General features: G+C 31.2%; 1 protein-coding gene across 1 annotated transcript in view; it reads right to left on the reverse strand.

Moving 5' to 3' along the window:
• The window catches only part of LOC148283339 (transcription factor collier-like), a 71,258-nt gene that overhangs the window by 30,564 nt on the left and 13,540 nt on the right, over window positions 1–27,154 (reverse strand). Inside the window, exons 3-5 of the mRNA XM_088223662.1 lie at window positions 21,286–21,439; window positions 15,809–15,872; window positions 2,053–2,108 (exon numbers count right to left, since the gene is read on the reverse strand). Coding sequence (XP_088079788.1) covers window positions 2,053–2,108; window positions 15,809–15,872; window positions 21,286–21,439 — 274 coding nt within the window. The remainder of the gene's footprint in view (window positions 1–2,052; window positions 2,109–15,808; window positions 15,873–21,285; window positions 21,440–27,154) is intronic.

Consider the following 27,154-nt stretch of genomic DNA (forward strand, 5'->3'; position numbering starts at 1 on the left):
TTATATTTTTATAAAGAACTGTGTTGCGAAAAAGTTTTATTCCTTTCAAACTTGTGCAAGAATATTCTTGTTCATATATTTTTTCCCTTTACGTGCTCCTTATAGAACGTAGGCAAATTATTTATTAATTTATTTAAACACTTTATTTACATATACAGTTAACATACAAATGCATAAGGGCGGGCATATTGCCTTAAGGCTATTCCTTCCTACCTACTCAAACCGTTTAGTTCGAGAAAATCAGTAGTATGTAAACATATCGTTGGTATATTAATAATTTTAGTATACAACAAAATATATCTATGCACCATTGAGGTCGCCGAAAATTTACGGGAAAAAAGTCTTCTTCGTTCATTAAAATATCCCCTAAATTCAATTTTTTTTTACTTGTGCCCACAAAAATTCAAAAGCAGCAAGTTTTTTTTCAATTACTGGAACCCTTTAGTACGTTCCTTGTTTTTTTTTGTATACGTTGGTAAACAGGATTACACAGAAAATATTGTTTTTTACTTTGACAGCTAACCTTTTTATTTTTTAGAGCGAATTCCTGTAGTCCTTATAATTGATAAGTAAAGCAAGTTTTAAACCAATTTTAATAAAATGAAATTAAATTACTTTAACTAACAGATGAGAGTAGTAGAAGCAAACTAAGAAATTTCCATTAAAGGCGTTACTTAGATATTTGCGAAAAACTTTGAAAAAATTTGTTAGATTTCTAATTATGCTTTACTAACTCAATGAAAAATGCTTAGTTTTCTGCGTCAAGTAGTACAATTGAAATCTGTTTTTGCAAGATTAAAAGATGGTTTTTAATTTCGCTATTATTTAGGTAGGTTGGTTTTTATGTAAAGTTTATTTTGGCATCGATAAATAATTTTATGTTTTTGCTGGAGATTTGTATGTTTGCTTCTAATACCCTCATATATTGTAAGATAACTACACATTTAAATTAATTTTGTCGATTGATTATTAGTTTTAATCCCATTGTTTAAAAAAAATGAATGTTAAATAATTTCAAAAAAAGACAAAAAAACATTAAAAATACCCAAAATTTTGCAAATACACGTAATTCATTTAGTGCACACATAATAATTAATATTTGTTTTATCCTTAAGAATTAATTTAGGTGTAAAAGGGTTTATAAGTCAACTTGATAGTAGTATCAATCACATTCAAAATAAGTTACAGTAAAAATCCGTAAATTTATTTCGCTCAACATCTCTATACGAACTAACAAAAGCACCCCAATCGCTTTAGATGACTGTTTAAATATCATTACCTATTCCATAATATTTCCAAACAAGGGATGTATTGTGAATCAGGAGGAAAACAAAACACAATCAGCTGAGCGCTCATTGGACCGCTGGCGGGTGGGGAGGTCACGTGTGTGGCACGTGACTGACACGTGGCAGATTGTCATCGGTAATAAAATTCACTACCTCCGATGATAAAAAAACTACCCACAAAGATTTGGCTTATTTCCGATTTGAAAAAATCTTTGAAAAAACCTATCCTCGAAGCTATTGAACGATGACGCAAAATTAAAATAAAATTTGAATTTTCTTAATTATTTGCTTTTCGCGCAAAAAATATGTTGGTCCAACGTTAGTGACTATCAAACCTGTATTAATTTGTTAATTTAAATTGTTTTTTTTTTTCATTCACGAACTTATTATGATTTTTTAGGATTTGCTTAAGATAAACTTTAATAATTAAAAAGAAAAAATACATATACGAGTAGTAAGTTCAAATAAATATTAAATACATGTGATACAATAGTAAAAAAAGGAATAATTTTTTTTAATAAAAAAATACCATAAAAAGTAATAAAATATAAATTGTACGTATTTAGTTACAGACATGATAAATTTAAAATGATAATGGAATCATGGAAATGAATATGTGGTTATAAAAAGAAAGAAAATAAATAAATATTAAATTCAACAACCAGTTATGTTTTGATTAATAAAATACTACGTCCTAGTAAAATGATTATCATGATAAATCAATGTGCAAAAGACAGTTTAAATAATTTGAAAACAATTGTCTTACCTGTTTTGTGACAGAATCGATTAGTCGCACAAATATATCCTGTTCTTGGCGCATTCCTGTAAATAAAAAGAGGAATTAAATCACTTAGAAAATTTTACAAACCTACAAATTAGATCGTAGAATCATGTTGTAGCTCATTTTAATTCCGAACCAATATAAAATGAATTTTTCTTCTGACATTGCTTAGTGAATCTTAATTTTAATTTTCAAGAAAATATTTCTGTATTTCGTTATTCACGCTTTTATTTATATTTTTTACCAGTGACCGGGTATCGTCATTACCGACATCTTTAGACTAGTCGTGACTGGCGAAGTCGGTCACGACGAACCCGGTAAGTAGAGTAACATAAAGGTAACTAGAATAAACACGAGCGCACAAAATAAGTTTCCTCAACCTGCGGCCAATTGGCATATGTTTGATAGAACGGACTTTAATCTGTGGCGAGCATTCCCCGGCTACTTTTCTCTTTGCATGTACTGAAATTCCTATATGTACGCTAAGATACTACACAAATCGATCGGGAAAAGATAAAAAAAAGCGATAGTAGATATAACCTTTCACCGGTAAACAATGTTTTTATCTTAATTAATACTTGTTGGAAATAGCTATTTTAATGTCTTATTAATATGTTATCAGTACTTATATTTTCTATCTCTGTCCTGTTCAGTTAGTCGGGCGTATAGTGAGACAATAAACAAAGATGACGCGTATGTGGAAGAGAGTGACATACTGAACAGAACTTACAGTAGACCGATGTAAACAGTCCGCGCTTTTTAATGTACTACTTGTTTTGCTTGTCAAAGTCAACGTGATATAACATGACGACACTTGTTCCCCCCGCTGGTCAATCTCTCTCCTTTGGGGACGACTTTTTAGGTTGGATTTGTATGGAGTGTTATCTCTTTATATTATATCTCAATGATTTTCGATTAAATATTTAGCAATCGGATTAAATATTTTATCATTATTTCCATATTCGCAAACAGTGGTGCATACTCGGATTATAGTGTATCTGAATCATTAATGTTGAATGAAAGTAAGGTTATCAATCTTACGTTTTAGATAAAAATATGATCGTATTATAACAGAGATGAAGAACTTTTTAGAGAAAAAAATATACAAGTCTAGGCATCTACAATGCCTATGACCTGTCATCGGCTGGTAAGCGTGGCCACTTTACACACTGTATAACAATCATAATTTTGCCCATATTAAACTTCTATATTCCTTCAATTCTTCTATCTGTTGATGTTTGTCAAGCCATCTACCTATTATATTTCACTTAAATAATTCAATCAGATGAATCTCACTTGTATCAATAAACGTTTTAGCTCTATAACTTGACAAACATCAACGGATGGAAAAATCGAAGCCATAGAGATGTTCAAATAAAGGCAGAGTTATGAATTTTTCACAGCGTGTTAAATGGCCACTCAAACCAGCCAATGACAGGTCTTAAGCCTTGTAGATGCCTAGACTTCTATATTCCCTTCTATTAAGTGTTTTTTATAGTTGTTGCTATACGTTAATATTAACGGCACCCTTGGGGTTGAATCCAATATTTGTCAACTAAAATTTTGACAAACTCAAAATATTTTTGATGTAGATATTGGTCAATACACAGTAAAAAACTGAATTCACTACAAGGCGATCGAAAATATTTTTTGCTTTAACCCGTATTAAAAGTAATTCCTGAAAGTTGAAAAGTGTTCCTGAAAACTCCGTTCGTCATCCCATTTGTCTCATTTACCGTTCCCCCTAGAACAGTGTACCGGGAAATACTTTATGCCAGCGAGGACACTGTAGTAGCAATGACTGCACAATTTGTTAACAGGTTAAAATTACGCGAAACGACATTTATTTTCCGCCATGAAAGCCCCTAGTGTTGAACCCGCCTCGCTATAAAAGCCTGTTTGGATTTCAGCCATTTTAAAATTATTTGTGACATTGCGGCATTAACAAGCATCGTTTGTTTAAATTTATATTTAACCTGGTCGCTTATTTAAAACAATAAAATTAGATATTTTTATTATTTAAGCAACGTCACGATTTTTTTTCCGAATATTTTTTCCAATAGGGGTTTATTTCTTTTTTTTATTTTAAAATAATGAGGGTCCTCGAAATACTGTCAAGCAAACAAAAAACTCTTTTGTTTTTATTAGTGGTTTAAAAAATATTTTTTAATTTTTAATTTCAAATTCCCACGAAAACGGTTAATTATATTGGCCTGGCCTCTAATACGTCAAGATTTGGTTTAATCTTAAACTTTGTTTGTGACAATTTAATTTTAAAAAGAATATCGTCATTTTGTTAACTATCTCAGTATATTCTCACATGCAAAATTAAAATTAAAAAAAAAATATTGTTAAGTGTCCTCGACACGGTTAATCCCAGTGAGGTCACATTATTTTTATTTTTAGTCATTGTTTACTATGTAGAAAAAAATATGAATAAATAAATAAATCTTAACGCCACAATTATCAAAGCAAAACTCGCCGCGTTTTTGTTAATACATATTTTTGAACTATTTGATTTTTAAAATTATGTATGAAAACAAATCTCCACGATATCCATGTTGATTTTGAAAACACAATTAATTTTTATAAATCCATTTCACATGTTTTTATCAGTATTCGTAGTATCCGATACGATACTTCGTTAGACGGCCAACTGTGAAACTAGCGTCGCGGGTTCGATTCCCGCCAGTAACAAGAAAACCATCCAAGAAATATTTTTTTATCAATTAGTCTGGGTGTTGTGGTATATTTTTCATGGCTCCAATTAATTTACTAAATTACTAAGACAAGGCTTTCATTGAAGCATTTTAATTAAAAAATAAAAACCATCCATATTTAAAGGTACTTAAACCTCATGATTTAAATATAAATTTTGTACGAATAAATTTCAAACACAGAAAAAAATTCAAATTGTGGATTCAAAATGAAAGTGAAAAAAAATGTTTTGGTAAAAAAATAAAAATGCCTAATAGTGAAATTATGTCGATCACATATAAAAAAAAATGTTTTACTGTGACGACCACTTATTTTTTTTTACTATTTCATTCTTAGAATAGTGAAATGTTAGCTTATACATGGTCAAATTTCGAAAAGTCTTGTTTTAACCTTTTTTTTTCTAAAAAAAATTACGATAGTGACAAAAATTATCAACTGATTAATAGAAAAAAATATAGTATTTATTATTTGCCAAACAAATGTTTATTTAACGAACATGATAAGGTGAAAGTGAAAAATCTTTGAAAGCTAACATTTATTGGAAGAGAAAGTTTTCCTCGAGAAAACGCGAAAGAATAAATAATTTGCCAAACATCAAAAGCCTTCTTAATACGCAATATAAATATCCATAAACACAAATATACACATAACTGGTAAATAACATAATAGCGCTAAAGTATATTTACATAGTCGATAAGAAAAGCTCAAAAAAGTCCCTAAAGACTCGTCGGAAGAAATACACAGCAATACAGACGCTCTCCGTATTTATATTCATATACCTGCAACAACCTACTTCTCGCTAGGACTTTGAAGGTATAGCTTTTAGTGCTGCCAGTCTAAAGCTTGTTATTAATCGAACGTGTTTTTGAGAAGAACTCAAAAATAAAAAATACTTTTTCGTCAGATTAACGGTGGAAATATAAATACAATCGTCATTTGAAGCCATAATGTTAATGATTTATTTTTACAATTTAGGAACAAACATTAAAAATTTGTCACATAAATATGAAAATAAAGGTTTCAGATCTTTAACTTCACAAACATCAACATATGAAAGAATTGAAGGAATATAGGTGTTCAAATATGGACAGAATGGTAAATGTTACACAGTGTGTAAAGCAGCCACTTAAACTAACCAATGACAGGTCATAAATCCTGTAGATGCCTAAACTTCTAAATAACCTTCTTTAAAATATTCTACATCTCTGTTGCAATATGTTAACACAAATATAGAGCTTGAAAAATAGAGAAAACCTTTTTTTTAATGAAGAAAACAGGCGTTGCCTAGTGAATTAGTGAGTCGGATGAATCTCACTCACATGATAAAAGTTTTTGGCTATTTTACTCTACAAAAGCCAACAGATGGAAAAGTTGAGGAAATGGGAATATTTAAAAATGGGCAGAATGGTGAATGTTACGCAGCGTGTAAACTTGCCACTTAAGTCAGCTATTTTTTACCTTTCATTTGTGTTATGATTATTTTTTTCCCATCAAGCAACATTACGCGGTGACATCACGATTGCGCGCGGCGAAAGAAGGGCATAGTAAGGGAGTTATTGGACACAGTCCAATACATTCAAATATGATTCTACGCTCTTTCTGGACGATTCTTAATTATATGGTTCGCTACTTAATTAGGTTATATGCGTTAGGGATATTAATTTGAGCATTTTTTTTTCAACTGATTGGTGGTCACATACATAATTCAGATATTCTGAATGAGTTAAGTCTATTTGTCTTCGACAAAGGCAACACAGATTGTTTTATTTATTACGATGCAGAACCAATTTGCGAATGGCTATTTCTGTAGGTAAGGCAATCTTGTTATTCAATCGTATCGCCTCTGATATCGATATAAAATTTATTACAATGGGATTTTTCTCTGTGGAGTGATTTTCAAATTGTACTTAATATAATAAAAGATTTCATTAAACTGTATTTCCTAATAAATTTAGGGCAATTAGGAAGTCATTGCCAAAGTTCGACTGTGAATACTAAAACATTCCCATACAACTACGGTCCATGGTCTACAGTCTACAATATGCTGACTATGGAGTAGAAGCGCTTGCATATCGAATAGCTATTTGTAGATACATTTGGTACATTTAATTTCCTCCAAGTATTCCTTATGGCGTATGTATTCGAAATGGTATCAATGTTAATCCAATTGAGCGAAATGTGATGTTAGTTTTAATAGAAAAGGTATATTGCTTGAGATGTAAAATTTGCGCTGAAACGTACATATGAATATAATGTTATAAAAAACAAATAACAAATGAAGGCATTATACTTTTCTGCCCCCTAAGCATTACAACTTTTTAAGCAAGGACACATTGGTGAAAAAATGAAAAACAATATTTTCAAAGCTCGAGTCCATAAATGGATTGCTAAAAAGACTAGACAGGAAGCTGAGAAATATGTTTTATAAATAGTTTTAGTTTCTTGAAAATCCTTTCTCGTTTTATTGATGTAGGTATGTTTTAATTTTTTTTATTTCTTTTGAATTTTTACACAATTGATGTGAAAGTATGTACAATTATGTATAAAATAAATAATACACTGACACTCCAAAACATGCCTGTGGGCCAGTGGAGTGGCTACATCCATAAATAAAAATTAAATTAAATTGAATGTACCTATTGTGTAAACATTTTATTTTGTAAACTATGTATTTGTATTTTATATTGTTATAAATAAATAAATAAAAAAAATTAAAGTACTTTTCTCTCTTAAGAAATGTTACAAATAATTTTTCAAACGATGCTTTATTTTCCAAGTTTGTCGTCTGTGTCTTGGCAGATAATTAAAAATTCAATATTTATACAATGAGATGGTGAGATTTGTTAGGAGATTATTCAGCTAGGCCATTTTTTTTATGTATTGTTTTATGAGCGCTATGATTTTTCGAAGTTCTGTCATTTTGAAATAACTCCGTCTGTGACGTCATAACTTCTAGTCGGAGAGCTTTGCTGATAAGTGAGTGAACTTCCCGGAAACCAGAAATTCATCACAACACTATATCATTGGTTGATTCTTAAGAACTTGTGAAGACTTTAAAGTAGTTCATTTTCTTTTTAGAGGAATAACCCGCTAAGCTCTATTTAGAGGCTTGTCAGCAGGTGGGATATATGATATGAAAAGAGGTAATAAAAAATACACAACACCCGGACCGAATGAGAATAAAATGTTTTTTCATTTTTTTTCTTTTAATTGGAGGGAATCGAACCCGCGATGCCAGCTTCACAGTTAGCCGTCAACAGCCAGAAATAGAGAAAAATCTGGGATTGAAACCACCTTTTAAACAAATATATCACGCCGACCCTACCAAGAATAGAACCTGTACCTCAAGCATGGTACGCGAACGTGCCAACCACTACTTGAATTTTTATCTGAAAGCAGCCATCGAGTCGAAAACACTCGTCCTGGATTTAAGTTATACTTCAAACACAGAACTGTGTTTATCATCCGTAACAAATAAACATTAACATAATTACTTTTGTCCAATCCAACTGGTGTTGGTGCTCCCTTAGTGATAATTTAAAAAAATCTTACAAATGTATTGAATATATATCTAAAACCGTCAAAGTTATGGTAAAAAAAAAACGTTTGCCTTTGTTAAAAAACTACTACAAAAATAAATCTGTTCCTTAGAGGATAAAACACGGAGTCCATTTTTTGCAGTTTTGAAGTTAAAATGCAGAAATTATCGCAATAAGCTATTTATAGGTAAATAAAATAACATAGTCCACTTTCGGTTTAAAAACTTTCTTTTTAAATTGGAATAAAAATCGGAAGTTCAGGACGTTTCTTTTTCTTCTTTGCACCACAACAGGCCAGTAGGCCCAATTAAGGTGGTGTATTACAACACCGAATACCCGGATCGAGAAACATCAATTTTTAAATTTTTGTGTCCTCACCGGGAATCGAACCCGAAACCTTCCGTGTGTGAGTCGAGCGTCCGCCACTACACCACGGAGGCCGTTAATAACTCAATAACTTAATGCAAAAAACATCAATTGTCCCTGGTACACTACTTTTATATATACAACAGAAAAAAAACATTATTTTACTTATGTTTCGGAAATCGAACAATCACAAAATCTAGTCAGGAACATTTCATTAAATGTGATTCCCGTGGTTTATCGTTAAAGGTACAAAGTTTATTTGCATTATTTTAACTGTCGAATTTCTAAAATTCATTTTTTTTATACCCTGATCCTTTTTCCCGTGCATTCTTCGTATGTGTTATATTTTTATTATGCATGTATTTCAGCGCCGTACCTGTAGCACTAACACAAAGCTATTTCGATGCTACATCTTGTAATACGAACAGTATGAATTTTATTTTTATACATTAAATTTAAACGTTTTACGCTTAAAGCATCGTGTAACAGTTTGAGTTGCATGTTTATAGCGAGAAATGGGTAATACAATTTGATATTACTAGTAGAAGTTACAAGTTGACTCCTCTTTTATATTTCTATACGATAAACGTGGAAAACTTCTAAAACTCTTCAGTACTCGATTAAAGTATTTTGTATTGTGTTATTCAGTTTAAATAAAATAATAATATAATTTTTTTAAAATTGTCTTATTTACAGTTGTATTTTTTTTTTAGTGACAAATAAGAATACAATATTACAACTAAATACATTTTTTTACATTAATCATGTACATATATTTACATTAACGTTTCCCATTACGAAAAAGAAATAAACAATTCTTGTGTACATAATGGGGAGTGACGTCTTACAATAGTTTATTTTATTTAAATTAATATTTTTTTTAGGATAACATATACAGAGTGTTCTTTAAACTCTGTCACATCCGAAACCACGATGATCAGTATGGGCAAGAAGACATATTAGCATATTTAAAAAAATATTTAGAACAAAGAAAAGTTTAAAAAATAAAATATTTAAAAAAACAAATGGTTGCTTACTTCTGCAAGGAAGAAGTGAGGGGAGCGCAGCGCAGTATCCGACTCCCCCCTTCTCATAACTTTGTTGCACAAGTAAGCAACCATTTGCTTTTTTTAATGTTTATTTTTTAAAAATTTTATTCGTTCTAAAAAAAATATTTTAATGTGCCAATACGTCTTCTTCCTCATACTGATCATGTGGTTTCTGATGTGACGATGTTTTTAATAAGTGTTACATAAAGACGAATTATAATGTAGCTTTTCAATTCTTTCTTAAATATATTGTTTTTCTGACTGTACTTTTTTATCATCTTTGTTCATTTCATTTAAGAAAAATATTCCTCTATAAGTATGATGATGTTGTGCAGTAGTTGTTTTTAATTTAGGAATTAAGATATTACCACCTGTTCTAGATCGCATACTTACGTTTTGTGACCTAGAAATACTACTATTTATTTTATCTTTATGTATTTGAAGCAAACAATTCTTTTTATATAGAAATTTTCTATCGATAACCTTAAATTTTTTAAATAATTCAACAGTGGGAAAAGTAGACGGTTTTTTCAAAATAACTTTAATAATTAATTTTTGTATTTTTTCAACCGGTAAAATATTTGTTCATTTTTATTTTATTGTATTTTATTTGGGAAACCAACAGTTCTACATACATATTACATACAAACCCAGCAAGAGAAAAGTGCTTGTTAATTTGATTAATGGATGCATTGAGAAAATAGGAAACTGGATGGCTGAAATAGACTTAACACTTTACCCATCTAAAACGGAATAACTACAGATGGCTTCAACCAGACGATAGAATTTGGTTTAGGATACGGCACTACCCGATGTAAGGAGTACCGCTTTACCCACCGTTAAATTACTGGGAGTCATCCCTTATTCTGACTTTTTTCTTGACGCTCAAATTAGTAGAACGATAAGTTCATGCTTTTACCAGCTGAGGCAGATTAAATGCATATACAAACAATTGCCAGTTAATGCCGCCCGTCAATTAATAAATGCGTTTGTAGTGACTAAAGTCGATTATTGTATTGGTATCTACGCCGGTCCACCAATGAATAAAATGACTCGCCTACGTCTGTATTGAATGCCGCAGCGAAACTTATTTTTGGAATCTCTAAGTTCAGTCATATCACTCCACTACTTTGGAAATTACACTGGCTACGTTTTCCACAGAGGGTGGAATACAAATTCTGCTGGCTTATGATTGTATAAGTTACTGCACAACTCTGCTCCAGAATATCTAAGGGAACTCTCAATTACATATGAACTAGCTGACATACGTCTTACGCTTAGATCAGCTACATCTACGTCAAAAGGAAAAGTTATTATACCTCTACGCAAACAGCGCACTAAATTCGGCGAACGCGCATTTGCGGTCGCAGGCCCTACGGCATGGAATGCTCTCCTAGCAGAGGTCCGAAACTGTGAGAGTGAAGTGATGTTTTGGAAGAAACTTAAAACCCACTTGTTCGCCAAATCGTTTTAATAAATTCTTAGCATATGGTGACAAAGAACATTTTTTTTCTGAAATTTAAAATTAAATATATATATTTAAATAATCACTTTGTAAAGCGCCTTTAAGGTATTATATTACGAAAATGGCGCTTTATAAGTTATCTATAATAAAAATAAGAATAATATTTTTAACTTTAAAAACCCGATAGAAAAAAACTCGTAGAACCAATACCAGATTTCCACAAAGTATACAAAGTTAGTAAAGAAAATATATTACATGTTATATAAATACATATAAGTTTATACATTTAAAAATGTTATTTTCATGTATTTTTTTTAAAGAGCAGTAATTTATTGTAAATTGGGCAAGATTATGACAAGGATGCTTGAAGAGAGGATAAGGAGGGGAAGGGAGATGTACATATTTATTTTTATAATGTCTACTGAGTTACGTAATGCATTTTAAGTGTAAATTTTAAATCTGACAGTGATGTTTGTGCAGTCTGTGTCTTTAAATTTTGTATTTTACACTGAAAAAGTGTACGAAAAAAAAGCATTTTCAACATACAATGTTTTACTTATTGGTACATGAAACAGGTAGTACTGTCTGCAAATCCTAGCTAGCACATGTATTGTTATTAAACTAAGTAGTTCTGCACAGTCAACTATTCCTGTCATAATTTTGTGAAGCAGTTGTTGGTCCGCACACACTTTGCGGTATTGTAGAGAAGTAATTCCATGGTTCGTGGAGGCAGCGAGAGTTGATACATAAGAAATAGCAGTTTTGTATTCAAGGTACTTTAGAAATTTGCTTGGAATATTTTCTATTCTTGTTAAATATATGGCATACTGGGGATTCCATATCTGAGATGCGTATTCCAAATGGCTTCTAACAAACGTATGATATAATGAAATTAGGACCTTCGGATTATCAATATAGCGCTCTTAAGAATATTGTTTACAAAATCCACATCACGTAATTCAACCTTTTTTATTATTCAACCCCTTAAAATAATAACAAATTATGTTCCGACTAAATAGTTGTAAAAAACGATTTTTTCCTTTTTGCAACTGTTTCTTCCAAACGATCAAACATTTCAAATATGTATGTAATCAGTGTATGTTAGTTTAAGCTAATATCGTCATGTGGCCATTAGCACGTTGGTTCTATATTTTTGTGTTATTTCTACTTTGGTGAAGGTGTATAGTGGGATTTGCCTGTTAGTGTAATTAGTGTCCAGACGAAGAGAAGGGTACGTTTCGAATTCGATAGACGTAGAAAAGTCGGAAAGGGGCTATATAAAATTATTTATGAACATTTAAGAAAAATAATTTCTTATACATTGATAGTTAGATCATTGAAATTCTAAAAATCCGCTCTAATAATTAAATATATGTTAAACTAACGTTCTTCTAGATTTATATAAAAAAAATACACCACAACAGGCCAAGATGTCCAATTGAACGCAGTTATGCAGAAAACAGCCAGCAATAGAAAAGTGAAACTGAGATAATTGCACCTTTGTAAAAGAGTGAATAATCAAATCAACACAACAGTAAGATTGTATTTGACTTTGACAAATGTTAAAAAATCCTTTTTTTTTTTAATATTTCACAAACAAAAATCTTATTATACATCCTTTAATGATTTTTAAAGTACCGTAAGATTTTTCTGGTGCTGTGGGTGTTTTCTGCAAATTGAGAAATGCCGTTTTTGTGATCGAAACTATTTTCAGAAGTCGATTATTACAGTTTTTTATATGAAACGGTCTGGCTTTTTATAGCAGAACATAGATTGACTTTACTGCACCCGATAATACCAAAATATCATTTTTTCAAAATTTTGGACTGGCTGCAATTACAGAAGTACAATTAAGAACCGCAAAAAAAATGTGTTCTCACTAGAAATCGAACCCGGAACCTTCCGTGCATGAGTCAAGTATCTTGACCATTACACCATAAGGGTCGTCACCGAGATTCGTGAATATACCTTATTATTTCACCTGTTAGACAGAGTTCAAATCTAAGTGTATATTATTTATTCTAAGCAAATTGCGTAAGATACGAACTTAACCTCAATAATAATATATAAATTATTATAGTATGTGTAATCTCACCGTTTATGAACAAACAGGTGTCTGGATGAAAGGTATGAATATTCAAAATCGACCCAAAAGGTTTCTGAGGTAATCCGCAATGGTAGACCCCTTCTTTTATAGCAGCACAGAGCGTTATAGAGGTTAATAATAAATAATTAGAAGACTTAATGAACGGTCACGAGTAAACGGCTCTGATTGTGTTATTTTGTAGTTAATAAATTAAACCAATTGATTTGACCCTTTAGATTAAGCACTAACGATTGAACAAATAAGTAAAATGTGGATGACAAACCGATTTAAAAAGAAGTAATTTTTAATTGAAATTTCAATGAAACCCTTTGTTTTGAACACATATTTCAACAGAAACGAATGCTGTGGAAGCCTAGTTTAACATCTTTATTCACCATATTTTATATGTTTAATATTATATGTATTTAAAAAATCTATGTTTTTTTTTTTAAGGAATAACCCGCTGAGCCTTTTTTAAGAGGCTTTTCAGCAGGTAGAAAAGAAGAGATACGGAAGAAAATAATGAAAAGTTCACCACAACACCCAAACCAATTGAGAAAACATCTTTTTTGGATTATTTTTTCTTGCAACTGGCGGGAATCGAACCCGCAACGCCAGTTTCACAGTTGGCCGTCTAATCAACTGCGCCATGGCGCCTCATATTAATGTATTTCATAAGATGAATGCAGATATGAATGTAAATGGATAGATGTTAAAAAATAACCCTGTGTCCAGACGGATAAAGAATACAGTTCTGTGTGTGAAATAAAAGACTAACCCTGGATGCGTATTTTTAACTCGTTGGCTGCTCTAACGTAAAAATCTTAAATTAGAAAATCCAGTAGGGATAAGTCCTCCCCATTGTGTAGTAGTTAATGCATTTTTCTGCCATTCTTGCGGTCCTGGATTCGATTCGTAACAGGGTGGACGTGTAATATCGGTAATGTACTTCATAGCATTGTGTAGATTTTTAGTTTATTTTTGTATAAAATTTCGTAAAAAATTATAAGAATCTGTAATACATAGAATATGTTCATATGCTTCTTATTATATCAAAATAAACGGTTTAGAGAAATTGTCTTAAGGCAATATGCCCGCCCATGTATATTAAATGTATATTTATATAAAGTGTAAAATAAATAATATGGATTTTACAAGTTTTTTCAAAACTGCTTTATTGATTGTTCGCGGGTTCTGAATTTGGATTACGAATGCAGTGCCTAATAAACTACTGGGTGCATAAAAGGAAATAATGATGATGTTGATATATTAATTTAACATTAATCATGGACATCATTCTCTTTGCGTGCCTAATAATACAAAAGGCACTACACTGGTTCACCAAACGCAGAGCATCTCGAACGTTTTTGTTACATGAAGGTAAAAATTAGTGTTTCATTTAAGCCATATCGGAAAATGAACCCAAGACCTCTTACATGGTAATCAAACGCGCTGGAAACTAAATAACGAGGCGTACATTACTTTGTTTTTATTTTTCTAAAATCATCATAGAAATAACTGTAAACTAGTGAAAGCCCGACTGTACTTTACATCATAAATTTTATGCTAAATATTAATAAGACAAGAAAATTTTAACTTCCTAACAAAACAATAAGAGTTGAAATCGTTAATAGTTAATTCCGTTTGAGATTGCGCACAATGAGACTTAATATCTCACAAGTAATGCAAGATGATGTGGTTGAACCGAGTTTGGATCCCAGGAGAACGGAGTCTCAACAGTAGACCCTGGATGCTAACCGCACATTCAGAAACTCAGCTTTACTGGTCAAATGAACACTTAGCTACACGGAAACAGGGCAACTGGTCGACGATATCAAAGGAAATCGTTGCACGTTACATGGACCGAGAATTAGTTCTCTGTTTTTGTTCTAAAGTAACGCGTACGTCTGCAAGACCGTATTTATTTGCGGCACTTTTAAATGCCATTTACTCGTAGACAATAGAATATTGTTTTGTCCCAGGACTCGTCCACTGTCCACGTGTAAACAGCAATTTGTAGGACACAAACTTTAACGATTCTAATACACTTTGGTACAAAACGAATAACATTTTTCGTAAATTTGCTCGTAACAAACGCCGTCGTGTGTTCATTTTCGCGTCGCGCACGTGTGAACTGCGGCTGAATTTTCGGATTGTCCCACCGTTGTGTCCTGCGCGGTCAAGGTTGTTCACGGAGCCGGGACAAGACAATATTATTGTCATGTCTGTTGTATTTTGCGCATGTAAACGGCCCTTAATAAATACGTAAGATACTCCCATATCTATAATTATTTCATGCTTTCCTAGTAATACATAGAAATGTTCATAATGATATTAAATATCAGATTCGCCTCGTAGCGAATAAGCGTGATCTAAATGAAGAAAAGATCCCTTATTCTTTCTTGATAATAATGAATATAAAACCAAACAATTTGAAATAAAAAACGCATTTTTTTCATACATTTTAAATTTGCATTTTTTGTTAGTTTGAAACAGCATTTTGAGAAAAATATCTTACCATTTGCGTAAAGAAGTTGAAGTCTGTACTGGATTCCATTGTTGGTTTTTTGTCCTTCGGTTTCCTGAAATGAATTTTAAAATCATTAAATCATCATCGTAAATGCTGATTTTTTCATTTTTTCAAATACATTTTTTTTTGTTGATGATACCTTTACATATTTTTTTTATTGTATTATTGTCAGTCTAACTAAGGTCACTACCTAGTACTAAAACCGATAAGTGTATTTAAAAAAAAAAAATAAGGCATGAGTTGACGAGGTTTCTTACTGCATAAAAATACACATTTTAAGTTTTATCTTATTTTCAAAAACAAAATCAAATCAAACGAACGAAGTATCTTTCATATTAGAGAGGAGAATGTGGAACCCTAGGCATTTACAAGACTTTTGACCTGTCATTTGCTGGTTTAAGTGGTCATTTTAAACACTGTGTAACATTTGCCATTTTACCTATGTTATGTATTACTTCAAGATTCTTTCTATTTTTGCATCTGTTGATTTATGTGAAGTTTAAGAGTTGAAACATTTATTCATGCGGGTGAGATTCACCTGAGTAAATTATTTCACCTATATGCTCGTATCGTACCAAGCAATGCCTGAAAATATTTTTAAATAATATACTTCTTGGACCAGTTGGTTTAACCAATAGTAAATCGAGGTTGTCTAAATTTTTGTAGACAAAGATTTTTTTGGATTTCGATTAAAACATTACAATACAATGACAGGTCACAGGCCCTGTAATTGCGTGGACTTCCATATTCCCTTATCTTAAGTGTTCTCCATCTCTGTTTTTATGAATCTCGATAATTTTTGATGAAGTGAAATCTAATCCTTATCAACAAAAAATTTGACAAACTCAAAATGTTGTTAATGTTTACTTAAAAAAAAAACACAATTCAATATAAATGGTAGTCATTGTTTGATAAAATGAATTAATAAATTCATAAAATATGAAAATGAATATTTAAAAAATGACATTGATTATACAGTGCTACGTTAAATAAAGTGCCCATGTTAGAAATGCCCATTGGGCGTAAGTAAATAAATTAATATTTATTCATGTTCAATCAATATTTACAACCATTTAGGGTAGATATTTTAAATTTGTTATATTTACCGATATAGTTATAACTACGTAAGCGTCATATAAAAACTTTTTACATTATTTCGATATGATAACTATAAAAATAGCGTGAAAGCTGCTCGTTACGAAAAAACTAAACGTTGTTTAATAACAGACCACTTTTGGTCGATAAAAGTTTTTAAAAAGAATTACATTATCATATTTCTACAAATGTCGGGTGAATTTAATTACCTTTATGGAGACAGAACCACGTTGTTCCATTATAATTACACATTTGATAGAAACAAACAAATTTGAATCGCATTTTGATAGAGCATTTGTCTTTTTCTTGTCACGGGTTTTTGTCATTTGTTTAGGGGACTCTCCTGTGTTATTATTTGTGTGATTTTAATCTGACTTACAGAATGGAAAAAACAGGATTATTTCCTCGCTAAAAATCTTTACCGCCTTAAAATACACCCCTTTTAAGATTTATAGTTTGAATTATTGCTAAAAAACGTGAAAATTTGTATTAATATCCAGGAACACATTTTATCATATTTTTATTTATTTCATACATACGTCATTTGTTACACAGTTTTTACCATTATGCGATGCAATACATTAAATTTCAATTTATCGGAATTTTTTTAAAGTTAATAACTTATTAAAAAGTGTCGTTACGGACTGAAATCAATTAAAAAATAAGATACAAATGTTTGCTGCAAATCAATACAAAGGATTAAAACAAGAAGAAAACCATTTTACGAAAAATACGTGAAAAACTAATGTTTCAACACCATGTACTTTGCTGCTGCAAGACGTATTAAAACGTTTAAAAATAAAAAAGGGGGCTATAGGGGGGGGACAAAAAGCATTATTAGAGTAGCGAAAATGAAAACCCTACGCTCTATCGCATGCAAAATGCTGAGAAATCGGATCAAAATTGAAACAATAAGGTTTGCATGTAGTGTTGAAGACAAACTGAGTTTGGAAGAAGCAGAAAGCGCTTTTGGAGGGAACCACGTGAACCGTATGGAAGATACGAAGCTTGCAAAAATTACTCAGTCTGAAAATCCTAGCAGCAGTAGACTAGCAGAAGAAGTCCGAAAAAGAGGAGAGCTGGACGTCATCATTCAAAGAAATCCCATCGTCACAGACGAGTCATACGAGAGGGGAGAGAGTCCAAGAGGAAGAAGGAAAAGAAAAATATCAAGTTTTTGTTAAAAATGTTTCTCATTACACTAGATAAGACTTAAACGCATATTATATAGGTATCAGGCAGGTGTGTATAAATGATTGAAGAATTACAAATTACGAAGAAATAAAAAAAAAACTTTTAGAACGAATCGGCTTGAAAACAATTAAAAGTAAAAAAAGCATTACATTTTTTTCGGGTTGAGGGACAGTTTCTTATACAATGTACACTGGCCAGGTATTCTGTGTTTTATCCCTAACAATATAACAAAAATAATCCCTCAAAAGCGTTTCACTTTACGTATAAATTCATTAAAGTATTACAATAGAGATGGAGAACATTTTAGAAAGATGGTATAAAAGTCTAGGTATTTACAGAGCTTATGATCGGTTAGCTGGTTTAAATGTATACCTACACCTTGTTACATTCGCTATTCTGCTATGTTATTTTGATTTGTTGATTTTTTTCCCTTATAATTAAAAAAAATTACAGTTTATGGGAACAAAAATCGAACAAAACATTAAGAAGAAAAAACACACATAGCCATGCGCGGTATACTGATTTTGATTGATCAGTTTTACGTGACAGCACGATTGTATGAACAAAATAATACAGATAGTTTGAACCTCCAAATTTTAAAAATTGTTCCATTCGTTGACTTGTGTGATGTTAAAAAGCTGAAAATTTTATTGATGCAGGTAAGATTCATCTGACTAAATTATTTCACCTACAAACTAGGTAATAGTTTTTGAAAAAATTGACTGTTTTTATTATTATTCTTGGGCCAGTTAGTTTTACTTATTTTTTGTAGACGAAGACAATTTTGAATCGGGTTGTGGTCCTGCGGCTAGTGTCTCGGACTCACGGACCAAAGATCTGTGGTTCGAATCCTACTCTACCCCAACTTGATTCCCATTTTCTAATAGTGAGTTATTTACAACTCGTTGAAAATGGCCCTCAAAATTAAATATTTGGGTAAATCATAAGAACGAAAATATTTATTTTTCGAAAAAAAAAAAAAAGACTGAATAACATTCCCAACATAGATAAGGAACCTTTTTTAGAATGTAATATTGAAATTAAGGCATTTATAGGGTTTATGGCCTGTTATTTGCTGGTTGAAATGGCCATATAATTTAAGAGAAATTTAAAATACACTCATGTTTGTAATCAATCAAATTTGATATTTAAGTTGATTGAAAAAATAAGTATTATTTAATTCCTCCACTGCGTCTGAAGGAGTACACGCAACTTCATGACTGCGGGGTTATTTTGAAGAGATCGACATGGCGTTTTATTTATGATTAAAATATTATTTGTGTGCGTAGTTTTAACCTTTTAAAAAGTTGAATGTCTTCATTAAAAAGCGTTTACTCAAAAAAACACAAGTTCGAGTAAACAAGTGACATTACTGTCACGCTATGCCCAAAGGTATACTCGTCTGACCCCCATATTTACGTGGTCGAGTAATTTACCATGTTTATGTTGATGGAATAATTAATCTGCTTAAGGCAAAGCGTAATTAGTCATTAATTAATCGAAACCAACGAAGGCTTAACATTCTGCAGAAAATTTTAAGGGAGAAGCTACTTTGTACAGACCTTTAAATAAAAGTTTTGTTACTAACATATGCAGGGTATAAGGGTGTAGTATGATGAAAAGAAAGGAAGTCGTTCTTTTTTAAAACGCCTTTCTGATTATACCTACACTATACAGGTTAATATTACACAATTACAATTACTTTTTAACTCGCAAATTTTAGGTACATTGCTACCAATCTAAAGACAAAGCTGTTCTTATTATTTCGATAATTAATTTACCAAAAAAGTTATCAAAATGAAAATACAGTTATTTTTTTTTATTTGAACAAACACTTTTTTAATCGTAGAAACTTCATGGTATTTTTTATAAGTTAAAAGTTTTTTTTTTTTTTTTTTTGTCTTTTTAGTAAGAATAATAATATTTTAGTTGTAAATATTTCATTTTATCCGCAATTTTTTTACAAAATTTTAATTCCGTCGAATGGCCAATGTGACTTTTTAAAAATTTATTTTGTTTAGTTAGATATAAAATATTATCGATTTTAGTACTCCGTGGTGTAGTGGTTAAGATACTTGACTCACGCACGGAAGGTTCTGGGTTCAATTCCCGGTAAAAACACTAAAATTAAACTAGTTTTTTCTTAAACTTTGGAATTCTATGCTAAAATTTAACATTATAATAAGACCTCCTTGCCTTTTGTGGTTCAAAAACAACAATAAATGTAGTAAATCAATCTAGGAGGTACTTTTAATTTAAGTTATTCATATAGTTAGTAAGTTGTCAAAGGAATAAAAATTTACTTAAAAATAATTCGTATAAATATATCTTATTTAAATGAATCTATAATTCTACATAATATAGGTACACACATATAACATATCCCTAATAGATACAAAACATTTTGCTGAAAAAGTAGAGACGCTTCTAGCATATCTGAGACTTTCTGGCAACTCAAAACATTATAGTTAAGATTGTTTTGAGTTTCAGTAAGTCGCTTCTTAGGAAACACATAATCACCTTCACTTATCGTTCCATACCTGTAGAAATCCTTAACAATGTGTCACTGATTAAATCCAAAAGGGCCACCAATCGAAATTCGTCATTTTTCAGTAGAGTTAATTAAAGTTTTTAACTTTAGTTTGTGTTTTTTTTTAAAATAATCTTGATACATTTATGTTTTCAATATTATACTTTTTTTTTTAGTTTTATCTATCTAGTTAAAGAGTGTTGTGCTTACTATCACCCAGAAACCTAAAACAGGTGGCGATTTTAACCACGAAGAAAGCCACTAAAACGCAAAATGCCAAAAGGGCTGTTGCGCGATTTGGGTAATTTATAATTCAAAATCGATGATTTTTTTATAGAAAAACATGACCGATTTAAATTTCATTTTGACAATAAAACGAACTCAACGAGTTTTCGATTACAGGCCCTTTAGAATTTAAGCAGCGATATATTCAGGGAGCACGCCGTTTTTTTACTAGTAAATGAAAGACAGAGTATTGAAAAGAATGATATTTTTATAGTCCAGGACATTTAATTTCTCTAACATATATTTGATTGTGGTGTATTGACCACGCTTAAATACTTTATTTAGTTGCCAAATGCAACGTTTAATACACGATTCCGTACAAATAAAGACGGGAAGGGATTTACTTGGTATTTTTTCTTACCTGGTCTTTTTCTATGAATCCAATGAAAGCAGTTCTTTCGATCTCTATAGGTTGTCCAGCTCTGTCGTAAAGAGCCACGACAAAGTGGAAAAAGTTGCTTTTGCGAAGGTTACTCGGGGGCTGCTTCTCAAAGTGGGCGCGTCCAACGCCGATGCTGAAATAACAAACATCATTAATCATTTAGCTGGCATTATACATTCTACTACTAAATACAGTATGGGTTCCTAATACCATTATCAGTAAAGCCACATCTTGGAATGTAGAAGAAAGACCGTCATTATTTAGTTTAGTTTTCCGTTTGTTCAATAGACAATAAGCGTTTATATTATCCAGATATATGATAATATATCTGCGTAGTGTGTGTTGTTAACGACCTTATCTCCCTTAGTTTTAGATCTATAACTTCCTCCATTTTTTAAGCGTTTTATATCTGTATTTTTTTGTGTAAGGAAAGGATTTCGTCTCATATATTATTATGTTATATTTAGTTATAAAAACATTGATTTGTTTAATATGCACTAATTAAAAATAAAAAAAAGTCCTGAATTGAGGTATAGTAACTTCTGGAAATGGAATTCATATTTATTATACTTTTTATTATTTGATATATATATTTTTTTAAATACTGAGCAAGAATTCATTTTTTTTAAATTAATTTTTATATTTCTTCATACATATTCCAAAATTATAATGACGTGTTTTAAACTCTATGAGGCCAAGGGCCTCGTGTTGAGTTGGGATATGACATAATGTAAAGTGAAAGCACGTACATAATCAAATAATAGCAAAAATAAAAATGAAATATTATCACATAAACACACATATATTTCAAATATTATTTGCACTAATTTAGAATATCTCCAATCAAGTAACGAAATGAAGGCTTAACTCTTGTGTAGCTATGTGACATGAAATATTAATTTTAAAAGGGTGTTTTTACACTAAATTATATCACAGCCCCTAGACTGGCATCCGAAGCGTAAGACAGATCATCTTACCTTAATGTTACAAAAATGATCAAGATGCGCTGTGGTTGGTGTAAAAATACAGTGCGCTATGCACCACAGAATGATGAAAATAAATTTATTTTAGAATATGAATTGTATTGATATTAGATCTGATTAATTACTTATCTTTCAACATATTTTTTTTTGGCCATGAAAAATGATTTACGTTAGATATTGATCAAAAACTTTTTAAAACGTGTTAAGATTATTGTAAAAATGCAAAAAAATATAATAAATACTTCATAATCACGAATTACATTAGGAACTCACAACATAAAATTTTTAATTTTTAACTGCTACACCAGAACAAGTGCAAAAAAATATATTATTTATATTACTCTTTCTGCTGTGCTATTCAGATTCCTTACAAAATATTTCACACGGTAGAACAGTAGTAAAATTTCCTAAGAACTCAATTCCTTATTTCAAACGATGACAGTCGCTTAGTAGTACAATATGAATAATGATCGCTGGAATAACTACGTTTCTTTGTTTTCGATGCGAAAAATATACCCCCGCAGAGAAGCGTCCCTAGCACATAGAAACTGGAGTCTAGAGAATTATGTCACTTTGTTTTCGTTAATAGAAATGCATGTGCATTTTAAACGCTCAATGCTGGTCGTATTGCACGTCTGTTAACCCTTCCGAAGTGTTTTTTCTGGAAATTTCTGAGGTAAATACCCCGCGGAGAATAACTTGTCACAGTGAAATGTACCGCAGTAATCCTGTTTGTTTTGGTCACTGGTCAGGTAGTAACTATACCAAAGAATGCAATTCGATTTTTTTCATTGTGTTTATGTGCGTATTCCAATATAAGTAAAAAAAAGTAGTTTTAGTTTTTTTAGTTAGACTTAAGACGCTGTCAGTTTATCAAACGTGCCCTTTTAAAGCAGTTTGTTTCCTGAACCAAGGCAAAGTGGTATTAATTTATTTTTGAGTCATTTTTAATCTTAAATGCATTTAACAACAGAACTCAAAACGTAATGAGGATGTTCAGTGTAGTTGGAAATTGTATGTAAAAATCTGTTCCTACGCGCGGTAAAAATTAGAGCATTTTATTGTACGGCGAAGTTTCTCGAAAATGGAGAGAAAATAAAAAATTAACCACTCAGAACGACATCACTAGTTCTCCAAAACCAACCGAGTGTTTTGATACATTTCCAGGTACCGGGAAGCCGACCGACCAATCAGAACAACTCACCGTAGATAACTTGAGACGTCACAGGCGGAGTAATTTTAAAATTACAAAACTTTAAAAAATCATAACGCTGATAATACGATAAAATCAAATTTTATTTTTTGCTTAATTTGATAGTCTAACAACATATATTTTTTTTTTAGAAAAAACCACTCAACGTCTTCATACTTGCTAAAAATTGCAAAGATATGGCTTACTTTTCGTTTTGCTGCAATTTTTCTCATCGTCTGCATTTATAATGCACATTAAAAATGTTAAACTCCATAAGATGACAGATTTATTATCACTAAATATTTTTCTAAGCTATTTTTCTTTCTCGTTTTTACGAGATGCGCTTGCTTAATCTTTGCTTCATTACATTTGAACAGCCATACGGAAAATAAAGAATCGTTTGAATTTTTCATCCACTTCAAGGTAAAATATCGGGTTATGGTCCAGTGGTTAGTGTCACGGACTCACAGATCAGAGGTTTTAGGTTCGAACCCTCCACTCCACTCCACTACCTTAACTTGATAACGATTTTCTAATAATGAGTTAAATACAACTTACGTATAAGAGCGGAGTATAGAATTGGAAAAAAAATAGGAAAGAAGATTGAATTCTGTTGAAATGCGATCTCTCGAGCAAATGTGTTGTAAGCCTATGCATGAAAGGTGCACAAATTTAGAGATCTGCGTATTATGTGAGACTGAGATAAGCGTTATCGACGAAATCAAGAAGGGGATGCTGCGTTTGGACATGTATAGTTAATGAACAGCGAAAGAACGGCTTAAAAGGATCTGCGATGCAAATGTTGATGGATGCAGAAAACGAGGAAGACCGAGAAAGACATGGCACAATCAAATCTAACAAATACTTTAAGATGGACACGTCCAGAATGGGAATAATCGGCGTGCGTCCATGAGAAGATATATGAATGTATAGGCAGCGAGGTCTGAATGCAAATACAGAATGGTATGGCGTTCTATCCTCTTTGCCTCTGGAAACATAATGGTGGTTTGTTATTATTGTTGTTAAAAATAGTTTCGAAAATTGAAATATTTGGCTAAATCATAAGACGAACAATTATATATTTTTAAAAAAATAAAAGTATTTTAGTTACCATGCGTATGTTTTCGGGTTTAGTTCCTGGCATGGTCGATATGAAATATTTATTTTAAATTGTGTTTTTACAATAAAACATTAATTTCAAAATGTAAAGTCGAGCATCCCAAGCGTTAGTCTTCTCACCTTTGTTTCAAAAATGACCTTCGAAGAATTTTTTGCATCGATAAATATTGTAACTATTATTTATGATGAATTATAAAAGAAATTCATATCAAAGTTAATAAATTTTCAATAAATACCTAATTTTTTATATTTGTTATTATTGAATAATGTACATGCTTCCACTTTCCATTATGTTGTATTCTAACTCAATACAGGGCTCATGGGCGTGCCATGGAGTTAGGATACGTTATTATTATTATTTGTAATATATATGTATTTGCATAAATAAATAAAAGAAATAATTAAATAAATTTAAATATAATACGCTCTTAAATATTTTATCGCGATGTTATTTCCTATCGCTGACTTGTTAGACTATTATTGTTCGTACCATCTTTATTTAGATTAACATGTGCCAAAATGAGCATCGCAGTAGAATAATTTAAACAAATACATCCCCGGAACGCACCCCGCTGCATAAATTATGCACTCAATTATATTATTGTAGAGAATATAGAGAAACGGGGGCTAATTTCGTACTACAAGGGTAGTGTGCTAGGGGAGGTCGGGGTAAGGTGGGACGAGGGGAATGCCGCGGGCAAAATTACAAATTGGGGGCTCAACTAACCCCACGCTATCCCATTGATCTGCCACTGTGCAATATTGGCTAACGAAAATGTATATTTATCTGATAGTTGCCAACGAAAGTGAATTGCATTCCGATTCTTGTTAGTTCTCTTTCATTTCACATTGGGGTTTGACACATATCAGTACTTTCGTATCTGAACTTCAATGTTTAAGGAAACATTAGAATATAAATACATAATACGCATAAAAAATTTAAAGACCGCGTTTTGATGCCAAGATAAACTACACATACCACACTAAAACCTTTGAATCGTATTATTTATGGAATTGTTGTGTTTAGTAATATGTTTTTTCAAAATATACGTAAATTTATGCTTAATGAGTCATTTTAGATTATTTATCTTAACAATATTTTAAGTTTGTCCAAATTTTTGTGGTCAGCGACTGCATTAAACTCTTTGAGGAGCTGTTAATATAAACATATTACAACAGAGATGAATAACATTTTAGAGAAGGTAATATAGAAGTCTAGGCATCTACAGGGCTTACGACTTGGCATCGGCTGGTTTAAGTTGCAACTTTACACACTGTGCAACATTCACCATTCTGCCCATATTTAAACATTTATATCCCTTCAGTTTTTTCATCTGTTGATGTTTGTGAAGTTAACTTGTCTACAAAAGTTAGAAAAAACTCAAAATATTGTTGATAAGCTCACCTGGTGCATGAAGAAGTAAAGAAATTAAAAAAATAAATTTTCAGGCGTCGTTGCCAAGTATGTAGGTGAAATAATTTGATGAGATGAATCACTCCCGCATAAATAAAAGCTTCAGCTCTTTAACTTCACAAACATCAACAAATGAAAAAATTGAAGGAATATAGATGTTTAAATATGGGCAGAGTGGTAAATGTTACACAGTGTGAAAAGTGGCCAGTAAAACCAGCCAATGACAGATCATAAGCCCTGTAGATGCCTAGATTTCCACATTACCTTATCTAAAATAGTCTTCATATCTGTTGTAATATGTTAATATTTCTTTTTAAAAAGTTTACAAACCTTTGTACGACCGGTTTTTACTTGAAACGATTTATTTTTACTTATCTTTAAAAATACCAATTAAGAAGTATTAATATGAAATAATTTTTACACGCTCAAACGCTGTTTTAGGGATATAAAGACGAAAAAATGCCGCACCACTCTATCTAAGGTGATAGACCTGGTTTTTAAACATTTTATTATTTTTTCATGGATACGTTTATTTTATTTTAACAATAAAAAAAAGGAAAAAAAATACAATTTAATAAATGTATGCTGAATTTAATAGTAAGCATATGTACATACGACATTGGTACATTCTTACGAGTTGGGTTATTATAAATTGTTAATTGTGCAGATGTGGGGGAAAACTGTTAAAAATATATTTAGATGTTGTTCTCAAATGATGGCTACCTAATAAATCTCAACTGAGACCAGAGTCCATACATTTAGAGGCATTATGGCGTGTCATTTGGTAAATATTTTTCATTCTGTAATACGGTAATATCGATAATTTTTAAAAAGGCGTTTTTCCACTAAATTATTTTATCATCCCTAGACTAGCACCTGAAGCGCAAGACTGATCATCTTACCTTTATGAAACAAAAAAATATCAAAATATGCTGCGATTGGTGTACCAATTCAGTGCCCTATGCACCATTAAGTGCGGAAAGGAAATGATGATGATGGTGAATATTTATAAACCTTTAGTTTATAAAATTTATCTAAGATATAATTAGAACTTATATTATAAGTATATTATTATTTATTGAAATTTATTGTTTTCGAGTGATTTTCTGCAAACTCCCTAATTTTTTATTTTTTTTAAAT

This window comes from Micrasema longulum, unplaced genomic scaffold (assembly GCF_059751315.1).
Source record: "Micrasema longulum isolate JH-2025_06_02 unplaced genomic scaffold, ASM5975131v1 h1tg000247l, whole genome shotgun sequence".
Classification (NCBI taxonomy): domain Eukaryota; kingdom Metazoa; phylum Arthropoda; class Insecta; order Trichoptera; family Brachycentridae; genus Micrasema; species Micrasema longulum.